The 27,321-nt window shown below is 42.0% G+C and overlaps 2 protein-coding genes across 13 annotated transcripts in view; one reads left to right on the top strand and one right to left on the bottom strand.

Annotated features, from left to right (window-relative positions):
• Positions 1 to 1,278, bottom strand: part of DCUN1D3 (defective in cullin neddylation 1 domain containing 3) — a 53,682-nt gene extending 52,404 nt beyond the window's left edge. The window contains exons 1-2 of one of the 7 annotated variants that reach the window (XM_053557768.1): positions 643 to 802; positions 331 to 422 (exon numbers count right to left, since the gene is read on the bottom strand). The gene's annotated coding sequence lies outside the window, so the exon portion shown is untranslated. Of the gene's footprint in view, positions 1 to 330; positions 437 to 642; positions 803 to 1,177 lie in introns of those variants that run through there. The other 6 variants (XM_053557770.1, XR_008373473.1, XM_053557772.1 and 3 more) reach the window with 6 other exon arrangements.
• LYRM1 (LYR motif containing 1) lies at positions 897 to 25,274 on the top strand. Of its 6 annotated transcripts, none has more exons than XM_053557781.1 (6): positions 1,304 to 1,349; positions 2,588 to 2,844; positions 15,807 to 15,966; positions 22,624 to 22,716; positions 24,019 to 24,113; positions 24,306 to 24,410. In XM_053557781.1, exons 2-6 carry the CDS (start codon positions 2,837 to 2,839, stop codon positions 24,370 to 24,372), a joined length of 423 nt encoding a protein of 140 aa, XP_053413756.1. In that variant the 5' UTR covers positions 1,304 to 1,349; positions 2,588 to 2,836; the 3' UTR covers positions 24,373 to 24,410. The 6 variants fall into 6 exon arrangements, with proteins under 6 accessions (XP_053413753.1, XP_053413756.1, XP_053413755.1 ...); XM_053557780.1 differs by lacking the exon at positions 1,304 to 1,349 and adding an exon at positions 1,366 to 1,599; XM_053557779.1 differs by lacking the exon at positions 1,304 to 1,349 and adding an exon at positions 1,366 to 1,916.
• Positions 25,275 to 27,321: the final 2,047 nt, after the last annotated feature.

The following is a 27,321-nucleotide window of genomic DNA, read 5'->3' as shown; positions in this document are numbered from 1 at the left end:
AAGAAGTGGGGGGGGGGGAGGACCAGGATTGCCACTTTGCTACAGAGAATTAAAGTGGAAATGAGGGATGTGTATGGGAGAGGATGAGGGGTGAGGAGTGACAAAAACAATACATTTGTCACCCCGTCCCACTTCCTATACAGGATACAGGCAAAGCCTCCAGCCTCATTACCTCAGGCACAGATGGTTATCGTTTATAGCGAAGGTGCACAGAAAGGCCTTCAGGTCTGAGCCCCTTAATTCCAGGGCTGTTAATGATTCAAGAGAAGGATGGGGGTGGGGAGGGAAATGAGGGAGGATTCACCCACCACCTCCCCCTTGGGCTCCTACCTCGCAGCGCTTACCCAGGACATTGGACCAGATTCTGCACCCCCTCCAGGGCAGCTCCGCCCCCAGATCCCCAGGCCCCAGGTTGAGAAGTGCTGGCAGTGGGGAGGCAAGGGGCAGTAGGTAAGTTTTCTAAGCCCTGCGGCTGACACGCCACAGGCTCCCCTCACAGCTTCTTCTTCCAGAGGGACCAGTCCAGACAAGGCTCTGATTTCCACTCCTCCCCTTCCACCCCCACTTTCTCAAAGGTACCTAACCCCCGCCCCTTCATCTCTCAATGCCCCCCTTTTCCTCAACCCCCCCCCCCAAACTCACAGCTGCTCCAGAGGTTCCTCCAGTCAAACCCTTTCTGGAAACGACGGCGGCTCGGCGAGTCCAAACCACCTACCATCCCCGCTCGCGTTTCCAAGCTCCCTACCCCCGCCGCCGCCGCCTCTTCCACCACTGCCGCCGCCTCCTCTTCATCTGAGGCCCACCGGCGGCGGCCGCCCCAAAGCCCCGCCCCCTCCATCGCCTCCTGCATCATCACTTCCGGTAACCCCGCCGGCCGCCTGCTCCAGGAGAGAGAATGGGAGAGGGGCGGGGAAGGGAAGAAAACGAGTCGAAGATTGCGTCATGACGTACGCAAAGACGTACGAAGCCGTCGCCAAGTAAGGGCAAAGACCTAGCAACAGGGAGAGCGGGTTAGAAGGGGCTAGGCTGGACTATTTTTTTTTAACTGGCATTGAGGCAGGAGGATAACAAAAGGATAAAAGGAAAATAGAGAGAGCATGAAGTTGGCTCTATTGTTGGACGCGGAGGAGAAGAGGTAGAGTTTGAGGTTTAGGGAGGCTTGAAACTACCCCCTGACCTGGAACTAGTGCTCCCACAAGGGAGGGTCCGGTGGTTCGGTCCGGCCTGGCCTACCGGACCAGCCAGTGCTCTGTCGGCCACAGCTCAGCTAGGCTCCTGGCGCCGCCCTCTCTCAGCCCGCCCGGGGCTGCGGCGCTTCTGTGGGTGGGGGAAGGCAGGATTGACACAGAGTGAGTGTAGGGGATGGAGACGCTGACTCCTGGCGCGGGAGACTGGTGGGGGAAGGGGTCGCTTGTCCTGGGGCAAGGAGAGGGTGGGGGTGGGGTGCAGCGTTGCTAGGAGACGCGCTTGTGTGACCCCAGCCTCGGGAGTACGCCTGGGTGTCATTGCCTCAGGAACTTGTCTCACGGAAGTGACCAGGAAAGGGAGGCCTGGTTTGGGGACGCTGAGAGGCCGTTTGGAGGCCCACTTGAGACTTTCGTGAGTCTTTCGTTAGTCTCCTGAGTGTAAATGGGAGATGGTCGGGGTAATTATGGGGGCGAGGGGCATCTGGCAGAGAAAGGTCACGCAAACAAGACCTCGTACAGGAACCGAGATGTTCTAGGACAGTGAGAGCCAACTTCCTAATTCCATCGGTCAACAGACTCTATAATAACACGGAGGCCCTGGCCCGTAACGTTTCATTCGAGTGCAGGAGAGTGTTAAATAAATCAATAAAGAAGATACCAGCAAGTGAGAAATGCCCCCAAAGACCGGATGAAGTGATAGAAGATGGGGGGAGGGCCGCTCTAAATCCGGTAAGGCTGTTCGGTGGAGCCCGCGGTTTTACAGGGATCCAAGAAAGGAAGGAAGTAGGGCATGAGCTTTCTAGGTAGAGAAAGAAGCCAATGAGAAGGATTTTAAGGTAGGAAACAGCCAGAAGGCCACGTGTCTGAACAGAAAGAGCCGGGGCAGACTGCTTCTTAAAGAATTTGAGGAAGTGGCCAGGCCTGATCTGGCAGACAGCATTTTAGCTCAAGGCATGGGTTTGCCTATTGTATTCCAAGGGTTTTAAAAAGGGGAGTGACCTAACCTGATTTACATTTTAAAAAAATCACTCTGGCTGCTGGGTAAGGATGGGTGGAAGTAGTCAGACTTGTTAGGAAACTGTTGCTGTAGCAGAGGTGGGGCAAACACTCACGTGGAAATGGGGAGACTTAGATTTCAGAATATGTTTTGGAAATGGTTCTTGTAGGACTTGTGGGGAAATTGCATGTGAAGTGTGGGAGAGAGGGAGGAACCAAGGATGACTCTCAAAGAGAAAACTGGAAAAGAATAGCATAAGTATTCTTTTGAACAAATTAAGTTTGACAAGTCTATTAATTACAGTTAAGATGTCTAGAAGTTAAATATACTTTAACTTCAGGGGGAAAGTCATAATCTGAGACAGTAAATCCTTTTTTTTTTCGTTCCCCTCACATCACCTAAGATGAGGGTGTGGATAAAAAAGTAAGTCTCCTAAACCCCTTGGGGCTCTTAACATTTGGAGATTACCCAGAGAAGGAGCAGCCCAAGCAAAGGAGACTTTTAACAAAGTCAAGACCTTAAAGATAAAAGGAAGAGGCTCTTTAATATCCTGGAATAATGGGAGTCACACTCAAAAATCAGTGAGACTGTTCCACCCACTTGCCAGCTCTACTCATTGAAGGCTCAAATCTCTTCCTATCCCAGTGGGGGCATGCACAGGTAATTTTTGTCCATTATAGAAAATCTGACATTTTTTATAAATTATTTATCTATCTCCCATGTGGATCATTTCTTCTTTGTGTCTTCATGGCTCCTAGTACAAAATTTTTCCCATATTGTGGTTGTGGCTGGGCAGGGAACACTGTTCATAAAATGTCACCTATGGAGTTCAATAGCTTCTGATAAAGGGACTTTTTTCCCTACCATTGCTGCCCGTGCTACCACCAGGTTATCAGAAGAAGAATCAGAAGGACTGGGTTGCAATTTTGGTTCTGCTTCTGACCAGCAGAGTGACCTTGGATAAGGCCCTTCTCTTTGAATTAAAGGGTTGGCCTAGATTTGAAGTTGCAAACTGACAAGACAGATAGTGCCTGCAAACATATTGTTCAGCCCACACAGTGATTTAAATTCTTTTTTAAAGTTACTTGCCAGCATTTAAAAATTGGACATCCAAATCCAGATTTTCAGAGGTTACAACACAGGAGTCAGCTATTGCAGAAAAGCTGCTTCATCTTTTGTAAGTGGCTACTGCTCACAGTTTGCTAAAGGCTTCTCCCTTCCACTACCTAGCTGGTCCCTGTGGAAGTTTGATTTGCACTTCTTGGTCTAGAGCTTTGTTGTCCATACATAGCCACTAGCCACATGTGACTATTTAAATAAATATTCAGTTCTTCAGGCACACTAACCATATTTCTCACGTCCAATAGCTACATGTGGCCAGTGTTTACCCTATTGGACAGGGCAGACATTTCCATTACAGAAAGTTCTGTACAGCACTGGACTGGAGGAACTTTATCAGGTGTCCTCAAATTTTTCAACGGGGCCAATTCGCTGTCCCTCAGACGGTTGGAGGGCCGGACTATAGTTTAAAAAAAAAAAAAACTATGAACAAATTTCTGTGCACACTGCACATACCTTATTTTGAAGTAAAAAAAAAAAAAAAAAAACAGAAACAAATACAATCACACACCGCCTCATTGCAGTTTGAGGACCCCTGGTCTAGATGCTAGTCATTCCCCACACATTAAAAAGCCAAGGGGGCAGTGCCTGTGGCTCAGTGGGTAGGGCGCTGGTCCCATATGCCAGAGGTGGTGGGTTCAAACCCAGCCCTGGCCAAAAAAAGCCACAAAAAAAAAAAAAAAAAAAGCCAAGGAACTTAGGAAGGACCTCTGGTGCCTCTGTAGATGAGAAAAGTTGTTGGTTCGGATGTTATTTGATAAGTAGAGGATACTTGGAAACTGTTCTGAAGGCATGAGCCCTTGTGCAGAATGCAGTTATCATGTAGTTGCATTGAGGGTCTGACGCTAGAAAGCTCCAATTGTATCTAATGTAGTCAAAACTCTTTGGTCAGTTTCCTGATCCAGTTCCTTAGAAAATTATCACAAAACAGGAATTTAAATTAGTATTTTGTGTTCTCAGACTTCTGTACTTGATGTGAAGTGAAAAATCCTGGCTGGGGACTTATGAATGAATGACTGGTTGATCTTTATCTCTGGCCTTCCATTTCCAGCCCTTCCAGTGCATCTCAAACACCACCTCCTACTTCTGGTAACTGGTTTTCACCACCCCTGGCTGACCCTTGTCTTTGTCTCTGAGAATATACTTAGAATAAGGAAACAGTTACCTCCATTTCTTTAGAATTGAAGGGCTCATAACCTGATTTCTATCCTTAAAGGGAAAAATAGCTATTTATCTACTGGTTGTTAGATCTTGGTTATAGTCACCTGATTGGAGTACAGGTATACAAGTATACCTCTACAAGTATAATCTTGTGTGTGCTTCAGAGCTTGGATAATATATTTAGGATGAAAAAATATATATATATATTTAGAATGGATGTGTTTTATTTTGTTTGGGATAGTTATTTTTAAATTTTTAAGACATTAATAATATGTTTTTTCCTCATGTTCTGAAAAATTCCTATATTATAGGGCCCCTAGGTAAATTAAAAAAATGATTTACCGTCTCCTTCCTGTCCCCCATCACTAACACACCATATTCTTGTCATTTTCTATGTAAAAAAAAAAAAATGCTGTTTTAGAGAATAGCTGTGGTATGATTAAGTTCACCATAGAAGCTTATCCTGAGATTTGCAAAACAGTATGTAGCATTACAGTACACTTCCCTTTTTGGATTCTAGTAACCAAAAACTGAATCCAGGAAATAAGTTTGTGGTGTGTATGTGTGTTGATTGATGGAGGGTAGTACTGGGGTCTAGAGATGTGTGGAGCACAGTTTTAAGTTTCACTTGAAAATTATGCGATTGAAGTAAGGATAATACTATATAAATATGAGTGTATGCCAAAAAGTAGGGAATATAAAAGATCTAGGAGAAAAGTACACTGAAGGATAAACAAGGAGTAAGAGATAAAGGAAGAAAAATAGGAAGGGAAGCCTGGTCATGTCTTTTGTGTTGGCACATGCATTATATTTCCAGTAAGAAGTATGTGCTGTGGTCTAAAGATAAGCAGTGTGTCCAAAAGGGTTATTTATTCATACCAAAGAACAATGGCCCTTTACTATACAAGGATTATTAATGATCAGAGGGAAACAGCTTTAGGAAAATCCATTACTACCACAAAGCAATAAATTCACCAGCAGGCCACACATTTCTTTTCTCTCTTCAGACAAAGCTTAGCACAGATAAAAGAGGCCTCATTGTCCCTCTACTGTTTCCTCCTAATCAGGTATCATTTACCTTTGTTAACTGGCGGTGCTAAGTGATTTACATGGATTATTATATTAATAATCCTTATAACTCTTTGAAAAAGGTTCTATTGTTACTCTATTTTATATTTTAAGAAAGGGAGGCTCAGGAAGGTTAATAATTTGCCCCGTGGGGTAAAGTCAGAATTCAGATTAGGTTTGTCCACCCAGAGCCCATACATTCATTTCATTATTTTAAATCTGTTCTGGCTGAGTGCCCGTAGCTCAGTGGTTAGGGTGCCAGCCACATGCTCCGGGGCTGGTGGGTTCAAACTCAGCCCAGGCCTGCTAAACAAACAAACAAAAATAGCCGGGCTTTGTGGTAAGCACCTGTAGTCCCAGCTACTAGGGAGGCTGAGGCAAGAGAATCACTTGAGCCCAAGAGTTTGAGGTTGCTGTGAACTATGACCCTAACAGCACTCTACTGAGGGTGACAAAATGAAACTCGATTTCAATTTTAAAATAATAATAATAATAAATCTGTTTTTACAAGTGTAGGAAGACTTTTTTTTTTTTTTTTATTGAGACAGAGTCGCCCTCGGTAGACTAGGTCGCCCTCGGTAGAGTGCTGTGGCATCACAGCTCACAGCAACCTCCAACTCTTGGGCTTAAGCAATTCTCATGCCTCAGTCTCCCAAGTAGCTGAGACTACAGGTGCCCGCCATAGCGCCCAGCTATTTTTTGTTGGTGGTGCAGTTGTCATTGATTTTAGCTGGCCTGAGCTGGGTTCGAACCCACCAGCCTTGATGTATGTGGTTGGCGCCCTACCCACTGAGCTACAGTCGCTGCCAAGTGTAGGAAAACCTTAAATATCTAAAACCAAGACACACATTTGCTATGCTGCTATCTAAGCTAAGAAAGTCTGGTTTTTGGAATTATCAAGAGCATTTCAATTCTCTAGAAGTTTTCTATGTGACAGAGTTTTAAATTACAATTTTCTAGATTGGTTTAACTCTTTATCATTGGGTATAAGGGACCTTATTCCCTAAAATGATTATTTTTCAAGAAAAAAATATCAGAATCCCATTTTTCTGTTTGGTTCTAAGCTCCACAGACACCTTGGAAAGGATTTCAGTCCAGTGGACAAACCCTAACTTTTAAAAGAACTTAAGAGGGAGGATTACATCATAGCTGTGTATCTTAAGCTATTCTATGTGGAACTAATAAGGCCTTCCCCCCCAAATAACACTAAATCCTCAGCTCTTAACCACAGTGAAAACATTGTGAGGGTTAATTAATATTTTTAAGTACTCTGGGATCTTTAGTTGGGAAACTTGGTCCAAGCACCACCATGTATATCATGAGGATAGTAGACATTACCGGTGATAATTCTGTGGTGTGTAAATTTATTCTTCTAATAAATATTTGTCATGATCCACCTATGTACCAGCCCAGGAAAGTAATGAACGACCAACCCCACCACCACCACCATTCCCCTCTCCTGCAGCACACACGCACAGTAGAAGAAGAAAGGTAAGTCAAACAAACCTCAAGAGAGTAGGAGAAATGTTACAGGAATAGCTATAGGGGCCAGGTGTGTACGTAAGCAGGGGTCCTAACCCAGTCTCAGCATGAAAAAAGCACTCTTGAGAAGTAGTGGAAGCCAAAGGAAGAGAAGCAGCAAATAAGCAGAGAAAGGATAGTTAACTTGTGTGAGTTAGAGCTGTCATATGGCAAAAGGAGAGGGTCCCAGATCTAAGGAGATAGGGCATCAAGACATGAGACATGCCAGCATTGGTGCACAATGAGCACATAAGACTGGTTTCATTTGGGTGAATTTCACAAAGTCCCCTTCTAGCCCCCCAAATTCATAAAGTACTTGGGGGAGAAATTTGACTATGCTACAGTCATTAGTTATGATGCGGTTGGGGTGGAGTGGTGAATTCCACCTAGGGCATGTCTTTCCTGAGAGAATGAAATGGTGTCTTTCCCTTAACCTCCTGGAGCTTGAAAGTCAGGGTTAATCCCTTTGCCCTTTTCTATCCCTTCTGTTTTTTTTTTTTTTTGTTTGTTTGTTTTCTGCAACACTTTTTCTTCTGCAAGTCTCAGGAGAGTCCAACATTGGGAATATTTGGAATTTTGTCATTCCTAAGACCAGAGTCATCCTTCAGTAAATTTCATCTGGGGAAAGGGACGTTTCATCTCTGGTCTTAAATTCCCAAGTGTTCATGCTGCAAGAGTCTTTCTAAAGGCAGGGAACATTGTTCCAGAGTTGGGAAAAGGGTGAAGTGGATGAGTCCCCTAATACTAGCAGATCTTTGTTGTTGCTGTTTTTACTAGCAGATGTTTCTTTAGGCTTCTTATAGAATAAGGTCTAGACATACCAAGTGCCTAGGTCTGCCATGTAGAATCGGTTCTTGGAGACCCCACCCACAACCCTTTCACTGTACATATGCTCTTGACAGCAAATGGAAGGGTGAGTGGGTATTTGGGCTTTTTGTTTACCTTTTCTGGATTGCTCACTGCCCATTATGAGTCTCTGTTACTGACTCCCAAATAAAAACAGGAAGAAACTTGTAGTCATTTGGGGAAATAATCAACTAGCAATTTTGGCTCTCGATCCCAACTCAGTTCTGTCAATTAGGAGCATGAGGCAAGACTCTTGGTTCGCCATCTGTAAGAGTGGTGGAATCATAGTTACAGTCTTACAGTATGATATCTAGCACATTTTAAAAGAAGTAAATCAGGGCGGCGCCTGTGGCTCAGTGAGTAGGGCGCCAGCCCCATATGCCGAGGGTGGCGGGTTCAAACGTTGTGGCAGGGCGCCTGTAGTCCCAGCTGCTCGGGAGGCTGAGGCAAGAGAATCGCTCTAAGCCCAAGAGTTAGAGGTTGCTGTGAGCCATGTGACGCCACGGCACTCTACCGAGGGTAGTACAGTGAGACTCTGTCTCTACAAAAAAAAAAAAAAAAAGAAGTAAATCAGACCATGTTTCTCCAACTTAGTTAAGATCTTCCCAGTGTCTTCCTTTTGCTCTTAAACTATAAACTAAACTCCTTTCCAAGGCCTACCCTCCTAATCTATGCTAGATTCTGTTGACTTGTGGCCTCCTCCCCAAAGGCTTTTGCTGCATTCACAGTCATCTTTTTTTTGTTTTGGTTTTTTTATTAAATCATAGCTGTGTACATTAATGCAATCATGGGTACAATGTGCTGGTTTTATATACAATTTGAAATATTTTCATCAAACTAGTTAACATAGCCTTCACGGCATTTTCTTAGTTACTGTGTTAAAACATTTATATTCTACATTTAGTAAATTTCACATGTACCCTTGTAAGATGCAACATAGGTGCACAGTCATCTTTGAAGTTAATTCCCACCTCAAGGCCTTCACTCCTGCTATTGGCTCTTCTTGCACCGCCAGTCCCTAACACAGTCCATGATTAAGCTCCTTCATGCCATTTGGGACTCAGCTCAAATATCACTGACCACCCAAAATAAAATAGCCCCCGCCCCTGCTCATTTGTACCATAATACTGTTTCATTCCTTCAGAGCACATCATTATCTGAAATTCTTTCGGTTTTTTGTTTGTTTGGTTTTTGAGACAGAGTCTTACTATGTGGCCCCGGGTAGAGTGCGATGGCGTCACAGCTCACAGCAACCTCCAACTCTTGGGCTTAATTGATTCTTTTGCCTCAGCCTCCCAAGTAGCTGGGACTATAGGTGCCTGCCACAATGCCTGGCTATATTTTTGTTGCAATTCTCGTTTAGCTGGCCTGGGCTTGGTTCAAACCCGCCAGCCTCGGTGCATGTGGCTGACACTGTAACCACTGTGCTACAGGCACCGAGCCTGTTTTTCTTATATATATTATTTGCCTCTGCTACCAGAATATAAGTTCTAGAGGGTTATATTCCCCAGAACCACGTGTGCCTGGCGCATGGGGTGCTCAATAAATATTGAGTGAATTTATGAATGGATCCTTGGGAAGGAAGAGTAAGGACTGCAGAGTAGTAGCAGCACTAAAGTGAGCCCCTGCCACGGTGTCTGTTTCATAATGTCAACTCCCTTTGGAGTTGGAGGGGCAGGTTTGCCACTGGGCACAGAGGAACAACTCAGTCCAGCCAAGTACTCAGCCTGCTCTGAAAGTACTGGTGTGGAACATAGTTACTGAAGAAGAGCAGTTGGAGCATAGGGACAGATGATAAATGGAAAACCTTATGAAAACACTATTATAGTCTGTATGAAAATATAAAATGGTTCAGCACCTGTAGCTCAAGCAGCTAGGGCGTAAGCCACATACACCAGAGCTGGTGGGTTCAAATCTAGCCCAGGCCTGCCAAACAACAATGACAACTATAACCAAAAAAAAAATAGCCAGGCGTTGTGGCATTCCTGTAGTCCCAGCTACTGAGGCTGGGCAAGAGAATTGCTTAAGCCCAGGAATTGGAGGTTGCTGTGAGCTGTGATGCCACAGCACTCTACCCAGGGCAACAGCTTGAGGTTCTGTCTCAAAAAAAAAAAAAAAAAATATATATATATATATATATATATATATACACACATATATATATATAAAGAATTGCTTTCTTTGTTCTTTGTATAGGAAAGGAATAGAATTATTTACCTCCCTTTGTCATGACTAAGCTCTTTAAAGCAATCAACAGCATTTATTGAGCTTGAACAGCCTGTTTAGTGATTAAAAGCATGGCTCTGACTCCAGACTATCAGGGTTTGAATCTTGGCCTTGCCTGTTAATAGTTGTTTGACTTCAGACAAGATATTTAATCTCTTTCATCAAGTTCTGCTTTCATAAAATGGGGTATAGGAGTGTTATTATTGTGGGAGTTAATATATATAAAGCACCTAGCAAAGTATCTGGCACACAGTAAGTACAAAGCAATACAGCTTTTGTTATTACTGTAATGAACAAAACACAGTTCCTGCCTTCCAGGACTTCAGAGACTCTGGGAAGAAAAATATGTATCATAGAATAACTGCAGAAAAGCAATAGCTGGCCATGGTAGAAGCGGGGAAAAGGGTGCTTGGATGATAATAAATAGGTTTCTGCTTGGTGGTGTGGGGTGGCTGTCAGAAAAGAGACATCAAGTGAAAGGCTCAGCCAAGACAAACAAGCATGACACAGCAGGGCCCTTAAAGCAGTAGCCCCCAAACTTCCGTTCAGAGTCCACAATTTTTGCTATTATTTGCCTATATGTTAAGCCACCTTAAAATTTTTGTAACTCAGTTGTTTAAAGGAAGCTCTGTATCACACAAAATCCAAATCACTCCAAGTCATGGTTTTGATGGGCCATTCTTATATACATTAATCACAAGTAATAAAATATTTGTACTTACGTCTAAAATCACCTCCCTAATCAATCTTTGGAACACCTGAATTAGGAGAAACTTCTCCCAATTAAAATCAGAGGCCAAAACATGTTAATACCATCTGTCAGCCTTTTCTTAATCGCACACAGGCCTGTACATGGTAGGTACTCAGTAATGAACTTTACCTCAGCACATGTATAAACCTGTGTTCACACGGGGGTGTGATTTTAAGAAAAGACCAGTTTCTAGTCATGTTTCATTCTAGGCACATATGTTCAGTCTCCTTATTCTTCAGTTCAGGGTTAGGGAGAAAAAAAGGAATAAAGTTGCAAGAAATGTCAATCTCCAAATACAGGTTGTAAAGTTTCTGTAAGAATAGACTTCACTGCCAGTTGAGACTGCAGTTCAATTGTGGTCATCTAAATAAGTGAGTATTCCTGATATGTTGCCCATGAGAAAATTCCAACAAACCCAATTAATATGTATATATACACACACCCTATTATACCCTATATATACGGTATATACCTATATATATATACCCTATTGTATCAGTCAACCACTGATACTAATGGGCTATCTTAGTCTTGTGTTAATCTTGAGAGGTAATGGATAGTTTAGAGCAGTGTTTTTCAACCTTTTTTATCTCACAGCATACTAGAACCTATAGTTAAACTTCTGTGGCACACTTAAATTATGTTGATTTTAAAAAGAGAAAAAAAAAAGAATACACTTACTGTACTTTGAACTTCTTTTGAAAATAATGTAATTAATGATCTTTTAAAAATTTTCAGGGCACACCTAAGATCTTTTCATGGTACCCCAGTGTGCAGTGGCACACTGGTTGAAACTCACTGGCTTAGAGGAATAAATGTTGGTTTGAAGCCATTAAATTCAAAGGGAGGAAAACTATTTGGGAAGAGGCAGTTTTTCTAAATGAGCTGCTTTCTAGGAACAAAGACAAAAATATAAACCCAAAGGAAAAGAGGTTTTTAAATTTTTTTATATATGGTCGATTCTGTTTCCAGAATCATAAGCTTTCTGTAGCATGAGATATTTGCATTTATTCAGCAACATGTATTGAATACTAATTATGCACCTTTCTAGGTGCTGAGAAATAAGCAGTAAATAAGATTAATGTGGTTGCTGTCCCCATAAAGGTTAGAGTCTAGTGGGGAAAGACATTAACAAACTATTACTTGGGCGGCGCCTGTGGCTCAGTCGGTAAGGCGCCGGCTCCATATACCGAGGGTGGCAGGTTCAAACCCGGCCCCGGCTGAACTGCAACCAAAAAATAGCTGGGCATTGTGGCAGGCGCCTGTAATCCCAGCTACTCGGGAGGCTGAGGCAAGAGAATCGCTTAAGCCCAGGAGTTGGAGGTTGCTGTGAGCTGTGTGATGCCATGGCACTCTACCGAGGGCCATAAAGTGAGACTCTGTGTCTACAAAAAAAAAAGAAAAAAAAAAAAACAAATTATTACTTAAGTGATGAGTGCTGCGCAGAAGGAATATCAGGAGTTGTGGAAAGGTTCAACAGAGAGACTGACCCAATGAGTGTGGCAAGAGGAAATGAGAGGATTTTGTGAGACAACCATGTTCACTGGGAATTGAAGGGTGAATAGAAGTTTGTAGGTAAAAGGGAGGTGGCTCTGGGGAGAACCTTCTAGAATGAGGGAACAGCATAGGTATGCTGCACTAAAGCAAGAAAGAACATGGTTCCCTCAAATAATTGAAAGAAATACAGTAAGAGAAGAATAAAAGAAGCATTTTTTTCTTGCTTTTTCTCTCAAGACTTGGAAGTGGTAGGCTAGATTTGATAATAGCACACAGTGGCGAAAACAGCTTCAGACCTTCTGGAAATCTTTAGAACTTAGGTTTTCTGGGTCCCTTGATATCGCAGATGGAGATGTATGTTAAATTCCTTTCAGGATTAGTTTGCAAAACATTTAAACATTAATTAAAATGTTTTGAAAATATTCCTACTAAGTACCAATTGTTAGTACTGCTTATTACCTTGAGTAACCTAATTGCAAAGCTTGTGTATCAGATTATGATAGATGATCAGTTACGAGTTTGAAGTGGTAGTTCTTAGAGTAGTAGAAGGAAACCAATTAAAGTCAGCCTTTGGAGAAGGTGGCTGCTGTGACTGACCTTCACCTTCCTCCTCAAATGTCTCTCATTCGAGGAAGTTTCATCTGTCAATGACAGGAAAGTGAAGCAATCATTGATAAATGTTACAGACTCCCTGCCCTAGACAGGAACTGACTCACATATTTTCATATGAAACCATGAAGTTTTAGGGAGAGCCAGAAACTCAGAAACCTGTTTCCTTACCAGGAAAAATGTCATCATCTCATCTGGGTTTTTAGTACAATTAGCCACAAACCATGATGTTCTTTCTTTCTTGGTTTTTATGAATTTCTTTTAAGCATTTTTTCCTGTGAAGCATTGTGGACTCAGAATTAGTATTGAATGTATCTCCAGTTTTTTAACCTTTGAATTAGATAAAGCAGTGCTTTCAAGCTTTTCATCAACTGGTTCATTCCTTGCTCAAAAATAAATCTCAGGAAAGGCACCCAGGTCAGGATAGGCAGGAAGGGCACTCATATTCAAAAGAGAAACTCTCTGTAAGGTCCATCCTTTGCAGGTACTTATGATTTCTAAGTAAACACACCTTCTTCTAGCTCCCACGAGTATTCTTTAACTGCCCAAATTGTCATAATTTCAGGACCATCTTGAAGCATAGTATGTCCAGGGCTCATGCCTCCCCATTCGTTTGGAAATGGATCATGTTCTTTAACAGCAGTGAGCAGCCTATTTCGTGATTCTATTTCCACCTATTGGAGGAAAACCTGGGACTCAGAATGACGTGTCTGAGTGCCTGGCCCTGCTATTTACTCACGAACTCTACCTTGTCTTCCCAGCCTGTCCTCTTATTCAAGACAGTACAATAGTCAGTATTCTATTTCCAACTAATGAGAATCTTCCAGTAGTGGTTTTTTTTTTTTTCTATCTTCCCTAAATTTCTTCTAGATACAGAAATATAAATAGTAAAAAATAATAAAATGACTTTTTTGCATAAGTTAAGAAGAAGAAAAGGAAACACCTAATGCCCAAGAGTAATTGAGATGGATAGCTTTCAAACAGTGGACTGAATTACAGCAGTAAGAATGTATGAACTAAAGCTACCTGTAACAACATGGATGAATCTCATGAATATGATAGACAAAGCAAGTTGCAGAGTTTTTTTTGTTTGTTTTTTTTGTAGAGACAGAGTCTTACTGCCCTCGGTAGAGTGCCGTGGCATCAAACGGCTCACAGCAACCTCCAGCTCTTTGGCTTACGTGATTCTCTTGCCTCAGCCTCCCGAGCAGCTGGGACTACAGGCGTCCGCCACAACGCCCGGCTATTTTTTGGTTGCAGTTTGGCAGGGGCTGGGTTTGAACCCGCCACCCTCTGTATATGGGGCCGGCGCCCTACTCACTGAGCCACAGGCGCCGCCCAAGATAGTTTTGAAACTTACAAAACAAGGCCATATAATGTTAAGTATAAAGATATGCATGGCAATGATAAAAAACAAATTCAGGATAGTGGTTCCTTCCAGGACGGAAGAAGGGGTACAATGGCAGTTTCAACTATACACATAATTTATTCTTGAAGGCCTGTTGTGAATATACGGCTATTACATTATTCTTTATATCTTTTTGTATCTGAAGTATTTTGTGATATGAGAATTTTACTTTAAAAAATATAGTTAGGGGCAGTGCCCATAGCTCAGTGGGTAGGGCACCAGCCACATACACCTAGGGTGGCAGGTTCACACCCGGGCCAGGCCAGGTAAAACAACAATGATGACTGCAAAAACAACAAAAATAGCTGGGCGTTGTGGCGGGCTCCTGTAGTCCCAGCTACTTGGGAAGCTGAGGCAAGAGAACCACTTAAGCCTAAGAGTTGAGGTTGCTGTGAGCTGTGACACTACGGTACTCTACCAAGGGTAACAGATGAGAGACTATCTCAAAAAAAAAAAATTATATATATTTAGCTTTATGTAATAGGTTGATTCTCATTTAGCCAAGTCCTCTGACATTAAAATTGTTGTTTCAGAGTAAAATCGCACAGGGGCCACAAGATCTTTAGTCATCTGAAAGATTTTTGTTATACTTACTGTACAGTTCTTATCAGAAAAGTAGACTGATTTTGAGAAGTATTTTCAAGAAGTTTAACAGAGAGTGTATAACCTGACAGCCTCTGGATAGAACTGGGCCTATAATTTGTGTGAGTACCTGCCTGCTAATTGCATTTTCAAAAGTGATGACTTAGTGTCTTTTTTTGAGATTTTCTGTTTTAAAGATCTGGATTGCCACCTGTTTTTACACCATCAGGAATCTAACATCCCAAGACCTTCATATATAGCAGTGGCTTATGGGAGCTGAGTAGCAACTGTTCCCTTTCAAGGGGGCATGGCCTGTCCAGTTAGCCATTGTCTTTATCCAGCCAGGTTCCCTCATTTATATCACCTGCCAGGCCCAAGAGGCACTTATTTGCAACCTGTGCACTAAATCCCAGTTCTCACATAATAGGAAATTCAGTTATCTAAGATATGCTTTCTCCTAGGCATCCAGGTTAACGATATAAATTTACCAGAATATACACCGAAAGCATTCATTTGTAACATCTTCTGGTAAGACTGGTTTAAAGAGTAGTAAATGTGAATTTTGGTTTTGCCATGTTCATAAACATGGCCTTCATGGTAAATAACATGGTTAAGCAACCCTCAATCGTGGGGTGTGGTACAAAGCCATTTGAGAGCTGGCGTTTCTACTTTGCCTTTCTGGCAATGCTACCCAACAGATCTTTTGAGAAAGAGCAGTTATTTCTGGGCTAATTAAAGATCTTGATTTTTTAAAAATGTACATCTGCCTAGCTGCCTACTGTCAAATTGCATTTTTATGCAAATTTTCCCTTTTCTATTTTGGTGGTCTTGGAGGATGACAACAGCAACACGACAAGAAGTTCTTGGCCTCTACCGCAGCATTTTCAGGCTTGCAAGGAGATGGCAGGCGGCATCAGGGCAGATGGAAGACACCGTCAAAGAAAAACAGTATATACTAAATGAAGCTAGAACCCTGTTCCAGAAAAACAAAAATGTAAGTAAGTCAGTCCCACATGGAGAGTGCAAGGATAAGAATAATTTCCGGTCCTAAATTGAGAGTACTGAGTGGCATTGTCACGGTGGCAGAGTGGGAGCAGAAAGAGACTAGAGGCACAGCTTGGCTAGATTGTTGGACCATTGGAAAGTCAAGTGTACACTATGTTTCTGTGTTCACTTGTTCTGGGTCTCAGTCCAGCCTGTAAGTCCTCAGACACAGTGTCCTCAGAAGACCCCATGAGCAAGGTGACACGAGTCAGCCAATGAGGGTTTTCAGAAGAGGAGCTGTTTCTCACACACTGCATCTTTTGCCAGCCACTCCCACAGAAGGTACGTAAGGAAGTTTTTTTCAATTCATAAACTATTCAAAGCCTCCAAATATAAACCCATTCAGAGGAAAGAGAATAGTATTAGACACAGAGTTCCCTTCACAACTTAGTTTTGAACTCAAGCCTCTTTGGCTAGCAGAGTGAGGTTGCCCTTTGGGACCACAGAATTGGGTAAAATAGTGCTTCCGTTAGCTAGTTAAACAGAACTGTGCTCCCAGACACCAAGGAGCAAAATTTAACCCACCCAGCCCAATAAATTGTTAGCTCCTTGGGAACACCACCTAGCACTAAGCATGAAAGAGGCTTTTGCCCTGAATTTTCTTCAGCCTTCTTCTCACAGATCTGATGGATTCAATGCTGTTCCCCTCATGAATCTTCCTAACAATCTGCTCCCACTAGTTTTCCTTCCTGGACCTCTAACTGCCTCTTTTTGGCCTTGTCATCTTACAAACCCTCCTACCACCTATAGGTCCTCTGAAGATCAGCCCTCTGCACTTAGTGCTAAGTGCAACATACAACCACCTATGGTTTTAGCTCTCACATCAGAATACCTAGCCATGGCCTCTGTCTGGCCACCTGGAGGACCTCACCACAGCATGGTCCACAGCAGAGTCATCTGTCCACAAGAGCAGCACCCCTTCCCAACCAGCTCATTGCTGTCACTACTCTGCAGTTCTTTGTTCTCATTCCTCATTCAACAAATACTGAAAGACCCACCATCTGCCACATACCTGGCTAGATGTTGAGGGCATATAAATGAGCAAAACCAAGACAGGTGCCCTCAAATATGTGTGAGGGTTAGATGGAAAAAATATATAAAATTACAGTTGAAACAAGTGCTACCAAAGAAACCCTCCTAATCTACAATACCTTATTCTCCTGAAGCTTCCCTGCTTTTTAAGGCCATCTTAAAGAGAATCTTTGTGAAGATTCTCTCTACCCTTCTGACCTTTCCTCTAAAATCCAGCTCCAAAAAAGCATAAAAAGTTACTAGTGGCTGGGTGCCCATGGCTCAGTGGTTAGGGTGCCAGCCATATGCTCTGGGTCTGGTGGGTTCAAACCCCACCTGGATCTGCTAAACAAAAAAAATAGCCGGGTGTTGTGGCAGGCGCCTATAGACCCAGCTAGTTGGGAGGCTGAGGCAAGAGAATCATTTGAGCCCAAGAATTAGAGGTTGCTGTGAGCTATGCCACAGCACTCTACCAGTGAGACTCTGTCTCAACAAAAAGTTACTAGTCTATGTACCCCATGAGGTCCATAAACAATTTTCTGAGGAATAGAAATAAAAGACCACAACTGCTATTTCTATTTATTCTTTTTTATTTTTTTTCTGTAGGGACAGAGTCTCACTGTTCCGCCCTCGGGTAGAGTGCCATGATGTCACATGGCTCACAGCAACCTCTAACTCTTGGGCTTACACGATTCTCTTGCCTCAGCCTCCCGAGCAGCTGGGACTACAGGCGCCCGCCACAACGCCCGGCTATTTTCTTGTTGCAATTTGGCTGGGGCTGGGTTTGAACCCGCCACCCTCAGCATATGGGGCCAGCGCCCTACTCACTGAGCCACAGGCGCCGCCCTCTACTTATTCTTTTTTATCCTTTAAAAAGTGTTTTGTATATATTTATAATGACTTTATTAGTACATGTTTATAATTTATAAATTAATACTTTATTGGGGCGGCGCTTGTGGCTCAGTCGGTAAGGCGCCAGCCCCATGTACCGAGGGTGGCGGGTTCAAACCCGGCCCTGGCCAAACTGCAACCAAAAAATAGCTGGGTGTTGTGGCGGGCACCTGTAGTCCCAGCTACTCGGGAGGCTGAGGCAAGAGAATCACTTAAGCCCAGGAGTTGGAGGTTGCTGTGAGCTGTGTGAGGTCACGGCACTCTACCGAGGGCCATAGAGTGAGACTCTGTCTCTACAAAAAAAATAAATTAATTAATTAATTAATACTTTATTAATTTATACATGTTTATAATTTATAAATTAATACTTTATAATTTATAAATTCATACTTTCTGTCACCCTGGGTAAAATGCCTTGTCATCGTAGCTCACAGCATCTTAAACTCTTGGGCTGAAGTGATCCTCTTCCCTTACAGCTGGACTTCAGGCACCTGCTACACCTAGCTAGTTTTTCTATTTTTAGTAGAAATGAGGTCTCACTCTTGCTGAGGCTGGTCTTGGACTCCTGAACTCAAACAATCCACCTGCCTTGGCCTCCCACAGTGGTAGGATAATAGGTGTGAGCCATCGTGCCAGCAATTAATACATTTATAAATCAATATAAATACATACATGGGCACTGAGGGACAAGAACTTTTTTTTTTGATACACAGTCTTTGTCACCTTTGGTAGAGTACTGTGGCGTCATAGCTCACAGCAACCTCAAACTCCTGGGTTTAAATGATTCTTTTGCCTCAGTCTCCCAAGTAGCTGAGACTACAGGCGCCTGGCACAATACCTGGCTATTTTTAGAGATGTCTTGCTCTGGCTCAGGCTGGTTTCGAAACTGTGAGCTCAGATAATCTACTCTCCTCAGCCTCCCAAGGGCTTGGATTACAGGCGTGAGCCACTGCACCCGGCTCAAGAATTTTTTTTTTTTTTTTTTTTTTAATTTGAAACCAAATCTCATTTTGTTGCCCCAGGCTAGAGGTGCTATGGCATCATAGCTCACAGCAACCTCAAACTCCAGAGCTCAAGCAATCTTCTTTCCTCGGCCTCCTGAGTAGCTGGGACTACAGATGCCCACCACAAATGCCCAGGTATTATTAGTAGAGGTGGAGTCTCATTCTTGCTCAGGCTGGTCTCAAACTCCTGTGATCAAGCAGTCCACTTGCCTCAGCCTCCCAGATTGCTAGAATTACAGGCGTGAGCCACTGCACCCAACCAGAAGTGTTTTAATAAAAGGAGTCGGTGATCAAAAGGTTTAGAGACCCCGAAATAGTTGTTCATAGTCTTTTTCTTCTTTTTTTCATTTATGTTGGCATGATCTTGTCATTTGTTTGAGCACGTAGACCAGGCGTCCTTAAACTTTTTAAACAGGGGGCCAATTCACTGTCCCTCAGACGGTTGGTGGGCCGGACTATAGTTTAAAAAAAAAAATTATGAACAAATTCCTATGCACACTGCACATATCTTATTTTGAAGTAAAAAACAAAACAGGAACAAATACAATTCACACCACTTCATGTGGCCCGCGGGCCGCAATTTGAGGATGCCTGATGTAGACAATGTCTTATACTTAATATTATCACATGGGATCTTCCTGCCTTATGACTGTCACTAAATTAATGAGCATTTATGACAACTTTGATTCAGTTGACCTCCAGAAAGTCTTCCTCAGTTTCTCTGCTCCTCCCCTAACTGTGTTGTCCACCCTGTTCTGAATTCCTATAGCAATCTGTTGAAGTTATTATCCTCACTGATAATGAAGCACTGTGCCTTTTCTGTACCTATTTGTATCAGAGTTGTTCTGCCCAGGTAATAAGTTTGGTAGTTGAAAGCTGTGTCTAGCCTGGTGTTGGGGATTCTGTAGTGCATGTCCAATAAGCCTCTGTAGGTTTACTCAGCTAAGACGACTCAAGACTCTTTGGATTTTCAGTTATTGTAATAATCCTTCCTTTGCTTCTTAGATTGACCCAAGGAGTAAGCCAGAAGGGGAGGTGTTATGTGCCACTGATGGTGCATGTACTTGAGATTATCTGGGGGTGGGAGAAGAGGTACATGGGTTTTTAATTTTAAGATATGTACTTGTTTTAGAATTTATTAGAAAGGGAATATCACACAATTTCATAAATACTACAGCTTAGGAAAGAGAGTCCATTTAAAGAAAAATTTTAATGATAGTATGGGTAGCATATATACATGGCAAAAACATGCAGGCAGCCCATGAATGGTCGTTTTGGAGTACTGCAGCCCAAACTTATTCAGATGGACAGCTGGAGCCCCAGAAGCCCCAACCCCATTAACTATATCTTTGTCAGGGGGGTTTCCTATCTCCCCAGTCTCTGTGCAGATAAAAGCAGTTTCTTGTAACTTCATTTCCTCTAAGAGCTTAATAATCCAACAGTATCCCATAAATTATTTTAAATTTCAGTGGGCAAATGGGAACATGGAAATCTATTCCCAATGTGAACAGAAGAGCAATAGCTTCTGAGAAGCAGAGGTCAGAAAAATTTGAGTCTCTCCCAAGGGACTTAACTGTAGTTCTCTGTATTACTGTTCCTGGAACTCTTGTCCTCTGATGTTACGAGGTATCCTAGGACAGGAACTCCCTTAGAATTTCTAAGCCACATGGACCCAGACTTTGTTGTGGGTGTCAGCTGGGGCTGATGCAATCCTAGCTCTATTTGGAGGCCCACTTGCAAACTTGTGGTAATGCCACGTCTTGATTCACTTTTCTTCCTTGGAATGAAAGTTTATCCCCTTCTCCTACTTGGCTTTCTGTTTTTCTTTCTTTCTTTTTTTTTTTAGAGACAGAGTCTCACTTTTTGGCCCTCGGTAGAGTGCTGTGGCATCACACAGCTCACAGAAAGCTCCAACTCCTGGGCTTAGGTGATTCTCTTGCCTCAACCTCCCGAGTAGCTGGGACTACAGGCACCTGGCCATAATGCCCAGGTATTTTTTTGTTGCAATTTGGCCGGGGCCCGGTTTGAACCCACCACCCTCGGTATATGGGGCCGACGCTCTACCCACTGAGTCACAGGTGCCACCCTGGCTTTCTGTTTTTCAAAATGAACTTTCCTTTCATTTACTTGAAAGTGGATTATCATGATTTGGCTATCTTAGAATTTCAAAAGCACTTTGTTCTCTTTGCTAACGAGCAAGGCATTTTACTGTTTCAAATAAGAGGTAGAGCATTCTCTAATATCTCAGGGGTTTTAGATTGCACTTGCAGAAATAATTGGGTGACTTTAAGTTTATTTTTTATTTTATTTTGAGACAGAGTCTCACTTTGTTGTCCTCAGTAGATTGCTGTGACATCACAGCTCACAGCAACCTCAAACTCTTAGACTTCAAGCTATTCTCTTGCCTCAGCCTCCCAAGTAGCTGGGACTACAAGTGCCCACCACAATGCCCAGCTATTTTTATTGCAGTTGTCATTGTTGTTTAGCTGGTCTGGGCTGGATTCGAACCCACCAGCCTGGGTGTATGTGGCCAGTGCTGTAACCACTGTGCTACAGGCGCCAAGCCTGACTTTTAAGTTTAATCAGCATGGGGAGTGTGTGTGAAAAAGCATTCTCATTTAGTGTTGGTGGGAATAAAATTTATAGTTTTTTTAGTTGGAATATAAATTGGTGCAAACTCTAGAAAATAATTTGGGAATATCTGTAAGAATTAAAAATGTTTAAACATACACCCTTTGTCCTAGCAGTTTTCCTTCTAGGAATTCATCTTTTAGATAAATATGTGAGCCAAAAAAAGGTTCTGAGGGATCCACAGCAGAATTGTTTATAAGGACAAAAGATTGGAAATAATATAAATGTACACAAATAAGAGATTGGTTAAGTTATAATAAAGCCTTATGTTGGAATTTTGTATAGCTGTTGAAAAGCTATACAGTGGGGCAGCTCTCTGTGTATGAAAACAGAAGAAGCTTCAAATTATGTCATTAAAAAAGCAATGTTCAAAACAAAGTAAGTTATCCAGTAGTATAAGGAAAAAACTAAGCTTTTTTTTTTTTGAGACAAGAGTCTTAAGCTGTCGCCCTGGGTAGAGTGCTGTGGCGTCACAGCTCACAGTAACCTCAAACTCTTGGGCTTAAGCAATTCCCTTGCCTCAGCCTCCTAAGTAGTTGGGATTACAGGTGCCTGCCATAACACCCAGCTATTTTTTGGTTGTAGTTGTCATTGTTTAGCGGGCCTGGGTTGGATTCCATCCCACCAGCTTCAGTGTATGTGGCTGGCGCCTTAGCCGCTTGAGCTACAGGCACCAAGCCAAAACTAAGCTTCTTAAAAAAAAAAAAAAACTAAGCCTCTTGGAGGTGTGCTTATATACATAGTACGAACAATATTCCTGGAAGGACACACAAAAAACTGCTAATTTTTGTCTCTGGAAAGCATAACCAGGAAACAAGGATAAGAGGGAAATGTAGGTTTTACATTATATCCTTTGGTATTATTTGAGTTATTTTTACCAAGTGTATTTTTACTTATTATAACAATTTTAAAAGTTTAATCTACAGTAAATTTTAATATTATGTTGCTTTTGATACTTCAAATTATCAATATTTAATAGTAGCTAATGAACTAAAAACATTTGAGAATGTATACACCTATACTTTATGTCATTAGAAAGAACAGCCTCATTTCTTCTTCTCTTTTAATAGCTCACAGACACAGACCTGATTAAACAGTGTATAGACGAATGCACAGCCAGGATTGAAATTGGACTACATTACCAGATTCCTTATCCTCGGCCAGTAAGTGTGACTCCAGTTACCAGGTGGTGGGTACTTATCCTCATCAACCCAGTTATTTCCAGGAATGTGTACCAAGAGGGCTAGTACCTGCTGAGAAGCCCAGAGCTAATGTAGGAGGCATGTTGGAAATAAGCTGTCCTTGCATGCTGCCAACCCCTCACAACAAACTAAAATGTCAATGAATGCATGATTTCTCCTACTTGTATGTCTTTTCCACATATGGAGGGAAAATCAGCTCACATGTATATAGCTTCTCTTTTGACATTCATCTTTTCCTAGGGAATGTTTTTATTTTCCTTATGATAAAAGATAGACTTGTTGTTATTAAAAGAATAAAGTTCAAGCATTAAAGGAATGCATTAAGAGTAAGTGAAAATTGTCAAAAATTCTTACCTGATAGAAGTGACCACCATAACTGGTTGGACCGTATGACATTGCCAATATTCAACTCATTGACCTACAAAATCAGCAATATTGTGTTGTATAGGTTCAACCTAGTAGTTTGGTAATATATCCTTTTAGTCTTTTCATGTACACACAATTTCTTTTCATATGTAAAATTCTGAGCATACTGTTCTATTGCCTGCTTATTTTACTTTATGTCTTCTGAACATTTTTGTATACAGCTCTACCTCAATCTTTTTAAATGGTTGTACTGTGTACTATTGTAAGAATGTGCCATTGAATTAGTTGGGGTTCTTCAGAGAAACAGAACCAGTAGGCTAGAGATAGATATATCTAGATATATATAAAAGGAGATTAATTATGAGGAATTGACTCCTATGATTATGGAGGCTGAGAATTCCCATGATTTACCATTTGCAAGTTGGAGACCCAGGAGAAAACAGATGTGTATTTCAGGCTAGGTCCGAAGGCTTGAGAACCAAGTTGGCCAATGGTGGAAATCCCAGAAGATGAGGAGTCCCAGCTCAAACAGGCAGGCAGGGCCCAATACCTTCTTCTTGCCTTTTTGTTCTATTCAGACCTTCAACGGACTAGATGATGGCCTTTCCCGCACTGGGAAGGGCAGCCCACTTAGAGTCCACTGATACAAACACTAATCTCATCCAGAAACACCCTCACAGATACACCCAGAAATAATGTTTAATCTGGTTACCCTACAGCCAGTCAGGTTGACAGCCGTAATTTAATTAGCTTGTTACTATAAGATATTTAGTTTGGTCCCAATTTCCACTATGCACTGAACATCTTTGTAAACATATACTTTTTTCTCCCACTTCTTTGAATTCTCTTCTCTGCTTGTGGATTCATTGTTTTTTGTTTTTTTTTCCCTCCGTGAAGGAAATATGGCAAAGAAGAGCACAAATTCTAGAACCAGACAGATCTGGGTTCAAATCCTGGCTTTACCACTTAATATATAATCTTGAGCAAGTTATGTAAGTTTTCTCTGAGATTCCATTTAAATATTGAAATAATAATTCCTTATGAGGTTCTTGTAAGGATTAATGTTGAGTAAGTATAGATTTAGCACTTAGCAGGAAGTAGGGTATTTAGTAAATGCTCAATGAACATAAACTACTACAATGATTATGACTATGATTCTTAATACCATTATTCTTATTATTCAGATTCATCTGCCTCCGATGGGCCTTACCCCTCTTCAAGGTCGGGGACTTCGAAGCCAAGAGAAACTGAGAAAACTTTCCAAACCAATATATCTCAAATCTCATGATGAAGTTTCCTAATCCACAAGAATGGGAATTATGAGCCAGCTAGGTCTTGAATGTAAACCAGATGCCAAAACAGTTTTTGATTAGGGGCAAAAATTCAAATATCTTTTTAAAACCTCCAAAACTGATTCTCACCCCATGAAGTGTGTTCACACATCCCTAGAGTTGGTCAGGGATATGTCAGTTTGCCTGAGTGGATGGCATTAACCCTAGAAGTCATGAACCTTATATCCTCACTAAAGTTACCTTTGGACACAATACAGTGAAGGACGGAAAGCTTTTCATGGGAATGCTGTTTACCACATGTGCCAACTGATGCAAAAACCTCAACCAGTTGCTGGAATTTTTTATGGTTACTATAAAACTATGTACCTTGCTCAGACTTTTTTTTTCAAGTTACAGATTTACTTTTAAATGGAGTGTTTTGTGTATGCTTTTTTTGTCTTTTGACCCTTCCAATTTCCAGATAAATTACCTTTAAAAAGTACATCATTGGATTGATCATGGGTTTTTATTGCAATTTTATGTGAGACTCATTTCTGTCTTAGTTATATGCATATGTTTATCTTATCTGAAAACCTGTGATTACTTAGAATTCACTTAGGATCACACAAGTTCACTTGAAGCTCATACTGCATTCATTATGAGTATTTAACATAATCGAAAAATACAAGGTCTAAGCTGGCTTTCAAATTATGTCTAAACAGAATTGGGGCAAATATAGATGAAAATATAAAGGATTTTATAGGACTTTACCCCTGCATGTACAGTCAGGTGACAGTCCCAGGCCAAGTTGTTTGTACATCAGTATTATCTCCCCTTACCATAAAGAAGATGGGCATCACCAATAAAGGCAAATCGATTCGGGTCTCTGTGTTCTTTTCCAAAATGGATGTATGACTCTCAGACACAGCAGTTGGAACCTATTCCTGTCAGTAGGAACATCTTTTTTCACATTCAGGATAAATGTTACAGAGTTTAGCAATGACATGGAAAACAAATATGATGCTGTGTCAGTAGAGTAGTAGCATATGCATGTTTAGCATGAGTGCGGTTTATAACAGTACATGAGACTGGGCAATTTATAAAGAACAGGTTTATTTCTTACGGTTCTGGAGGCCTGAAAGTCCAAGTCTGAGGGAGCCACATCTGGGGAGGCCTTCTTGCTTAGTCACTAAGCAAGTGGTGGAAGCCACCCCATAGTGCAAGAGAGGGCTGAACTATCTTTTGTAACAAACCCACTCTATAATGAACCCACACTTTAAATAATAACATTTATCTATTTGACTCAATCATGTCTTAAAATTCCCACCTCTCACCACTATTGCACTGAATATTAAGTTTCCAAAACACGATCTTTGGGAGACATATTCGAACCATAACATTGTACCCTCCTAAAATCTCTTTCTCACATGGAAAATTGATCCAAATAGTCCTAAAAGTCTTGTTCAGTATCAACTGAAATCCAAAATCCAGAACCTCCTGTAACTCAGATATGGGTGAGATTCAAGGCATGAATCATCCTGAGGCAAATCTCCCTCCAGCTGTGAGCCTATTTTATCTATTTCCAAAATCCAGTGGTGGAATAATCATAGAATAGATAATCCCATTCCAAAAGGGAGAAATAGGCAAGAAGAAAGGAGTAACTGTCCCAAGTAAATCCAAAATCCAAGAGGGAAAACAATATTAAATCTTAAGACTCCAGAATAATTTTCTTTTTTTTTTTTTTTTTGGCTGGGGCTGGGTTTGAACCCACCACCTCTGGCATATGGGACCGGCGCCCTACTCCTTGAGCCACAGGCACCACCCCAGAATAATTTTCTTTGAGTTAGTGTCCGGCACCCTGGGGACACGCTTGGGCAGGGTTTGGGCACCCAAGGCCTCAGGTGGTCCTGCCCCTGTGGCTTTGCTGAGCTGAGTCCATGCAGCTGTTCTCATGGGTTGGAGTCTTGTGCCTGCAGCTTTCCCAGGCTGGAGTTGCACACTGGTGGCCCTACGCCTCTGTGGTTTTGGGAACAGCCCCACTCCCATGGCTCCTCTAGGGATTGCCCTAGTGGGAACTCTGTTGTGGCCTTGCTCCTATAGCTCTGCTGGACATTGCCCTAGCTCTGCCTCTGTGACAAGTCTCCGCCAGGGCCCCCAGACTGTTGGCAACATCATTTGAAATCTGGGCGAAGCCCACCTGGTACTGCAGTTCTTGCATTCATTCTATGTGCACTGCAGAATTAATACCACATAGATTCACCCAAGATTTATGGCTAGTATTTGTGTTTTAATTTTTTTGAAAGCTGCTGTTTAATTCTTTTGTGAAAAATCCACACAATCACCACACATAGTCATTACAGAATCTTTACTCCTTCTGCTTTTTGCTAGACCAACATTGGCTTTGCAGTCCCTCTGACTTTCTTCATTCTGTTGTTAAGTTTCTTTGCTGTTTTTTTTTTTTTAAGACACTTTGTCGCCCCCATAGAATGCTGTGGCATCATAGCTCTTAGCAACCTCAGACTCCTGAGTGCAAGCGATTCTCTTGCCTCAGCTTCCCAAGTAGCTGGTACTACAGGCACCTACCACAACTCCCCGGCTATTTTTAGAGGCCAGGTCTTGCTCTAGCGCAGACTGGTCTTGTGAGCTCAGGCGATCCTCCTTCCTCGGACTCCCAGAGTATTGGGATTACAGGCGTGAGCCACCTTGCCAGCCCTTACTTTTGCTGTTTCCTTGAGGTCTTTTCTTACTTTAGGTCATGTCTTTCAAAGTCTTTTTGGGTTCAATTTTCTTTGCGTAATAATCCAAGGAACCATAAATTATACCAAAGCCAGTTGTCTTGCCCCTAACAAAATGATTTCTGATTCTAGATGCAAAGATGACATTGGTGTGGTCTTACACATTTTGGCCTGTTTTTACTGAATTTCTCTCT

Source organism: Nycticebus coucang, chromosome 12, assembly GCF_027406575.1.
Source record: "Nycticebus coucang isolate mNycCou1 chromosome 12, mNycCou1.pri, whole genome shotgun sequence".
Taxonomy (NCBI): domain Eukaryota; kingdom Metazoa; phylum Chordata; class Mammalia; order Primates; family Lorisidae; genus Nycticebus; species Nycticebus coucang.
This window is presented reverse-complemented; position numbering and strand designations above follow the sequence as displayed.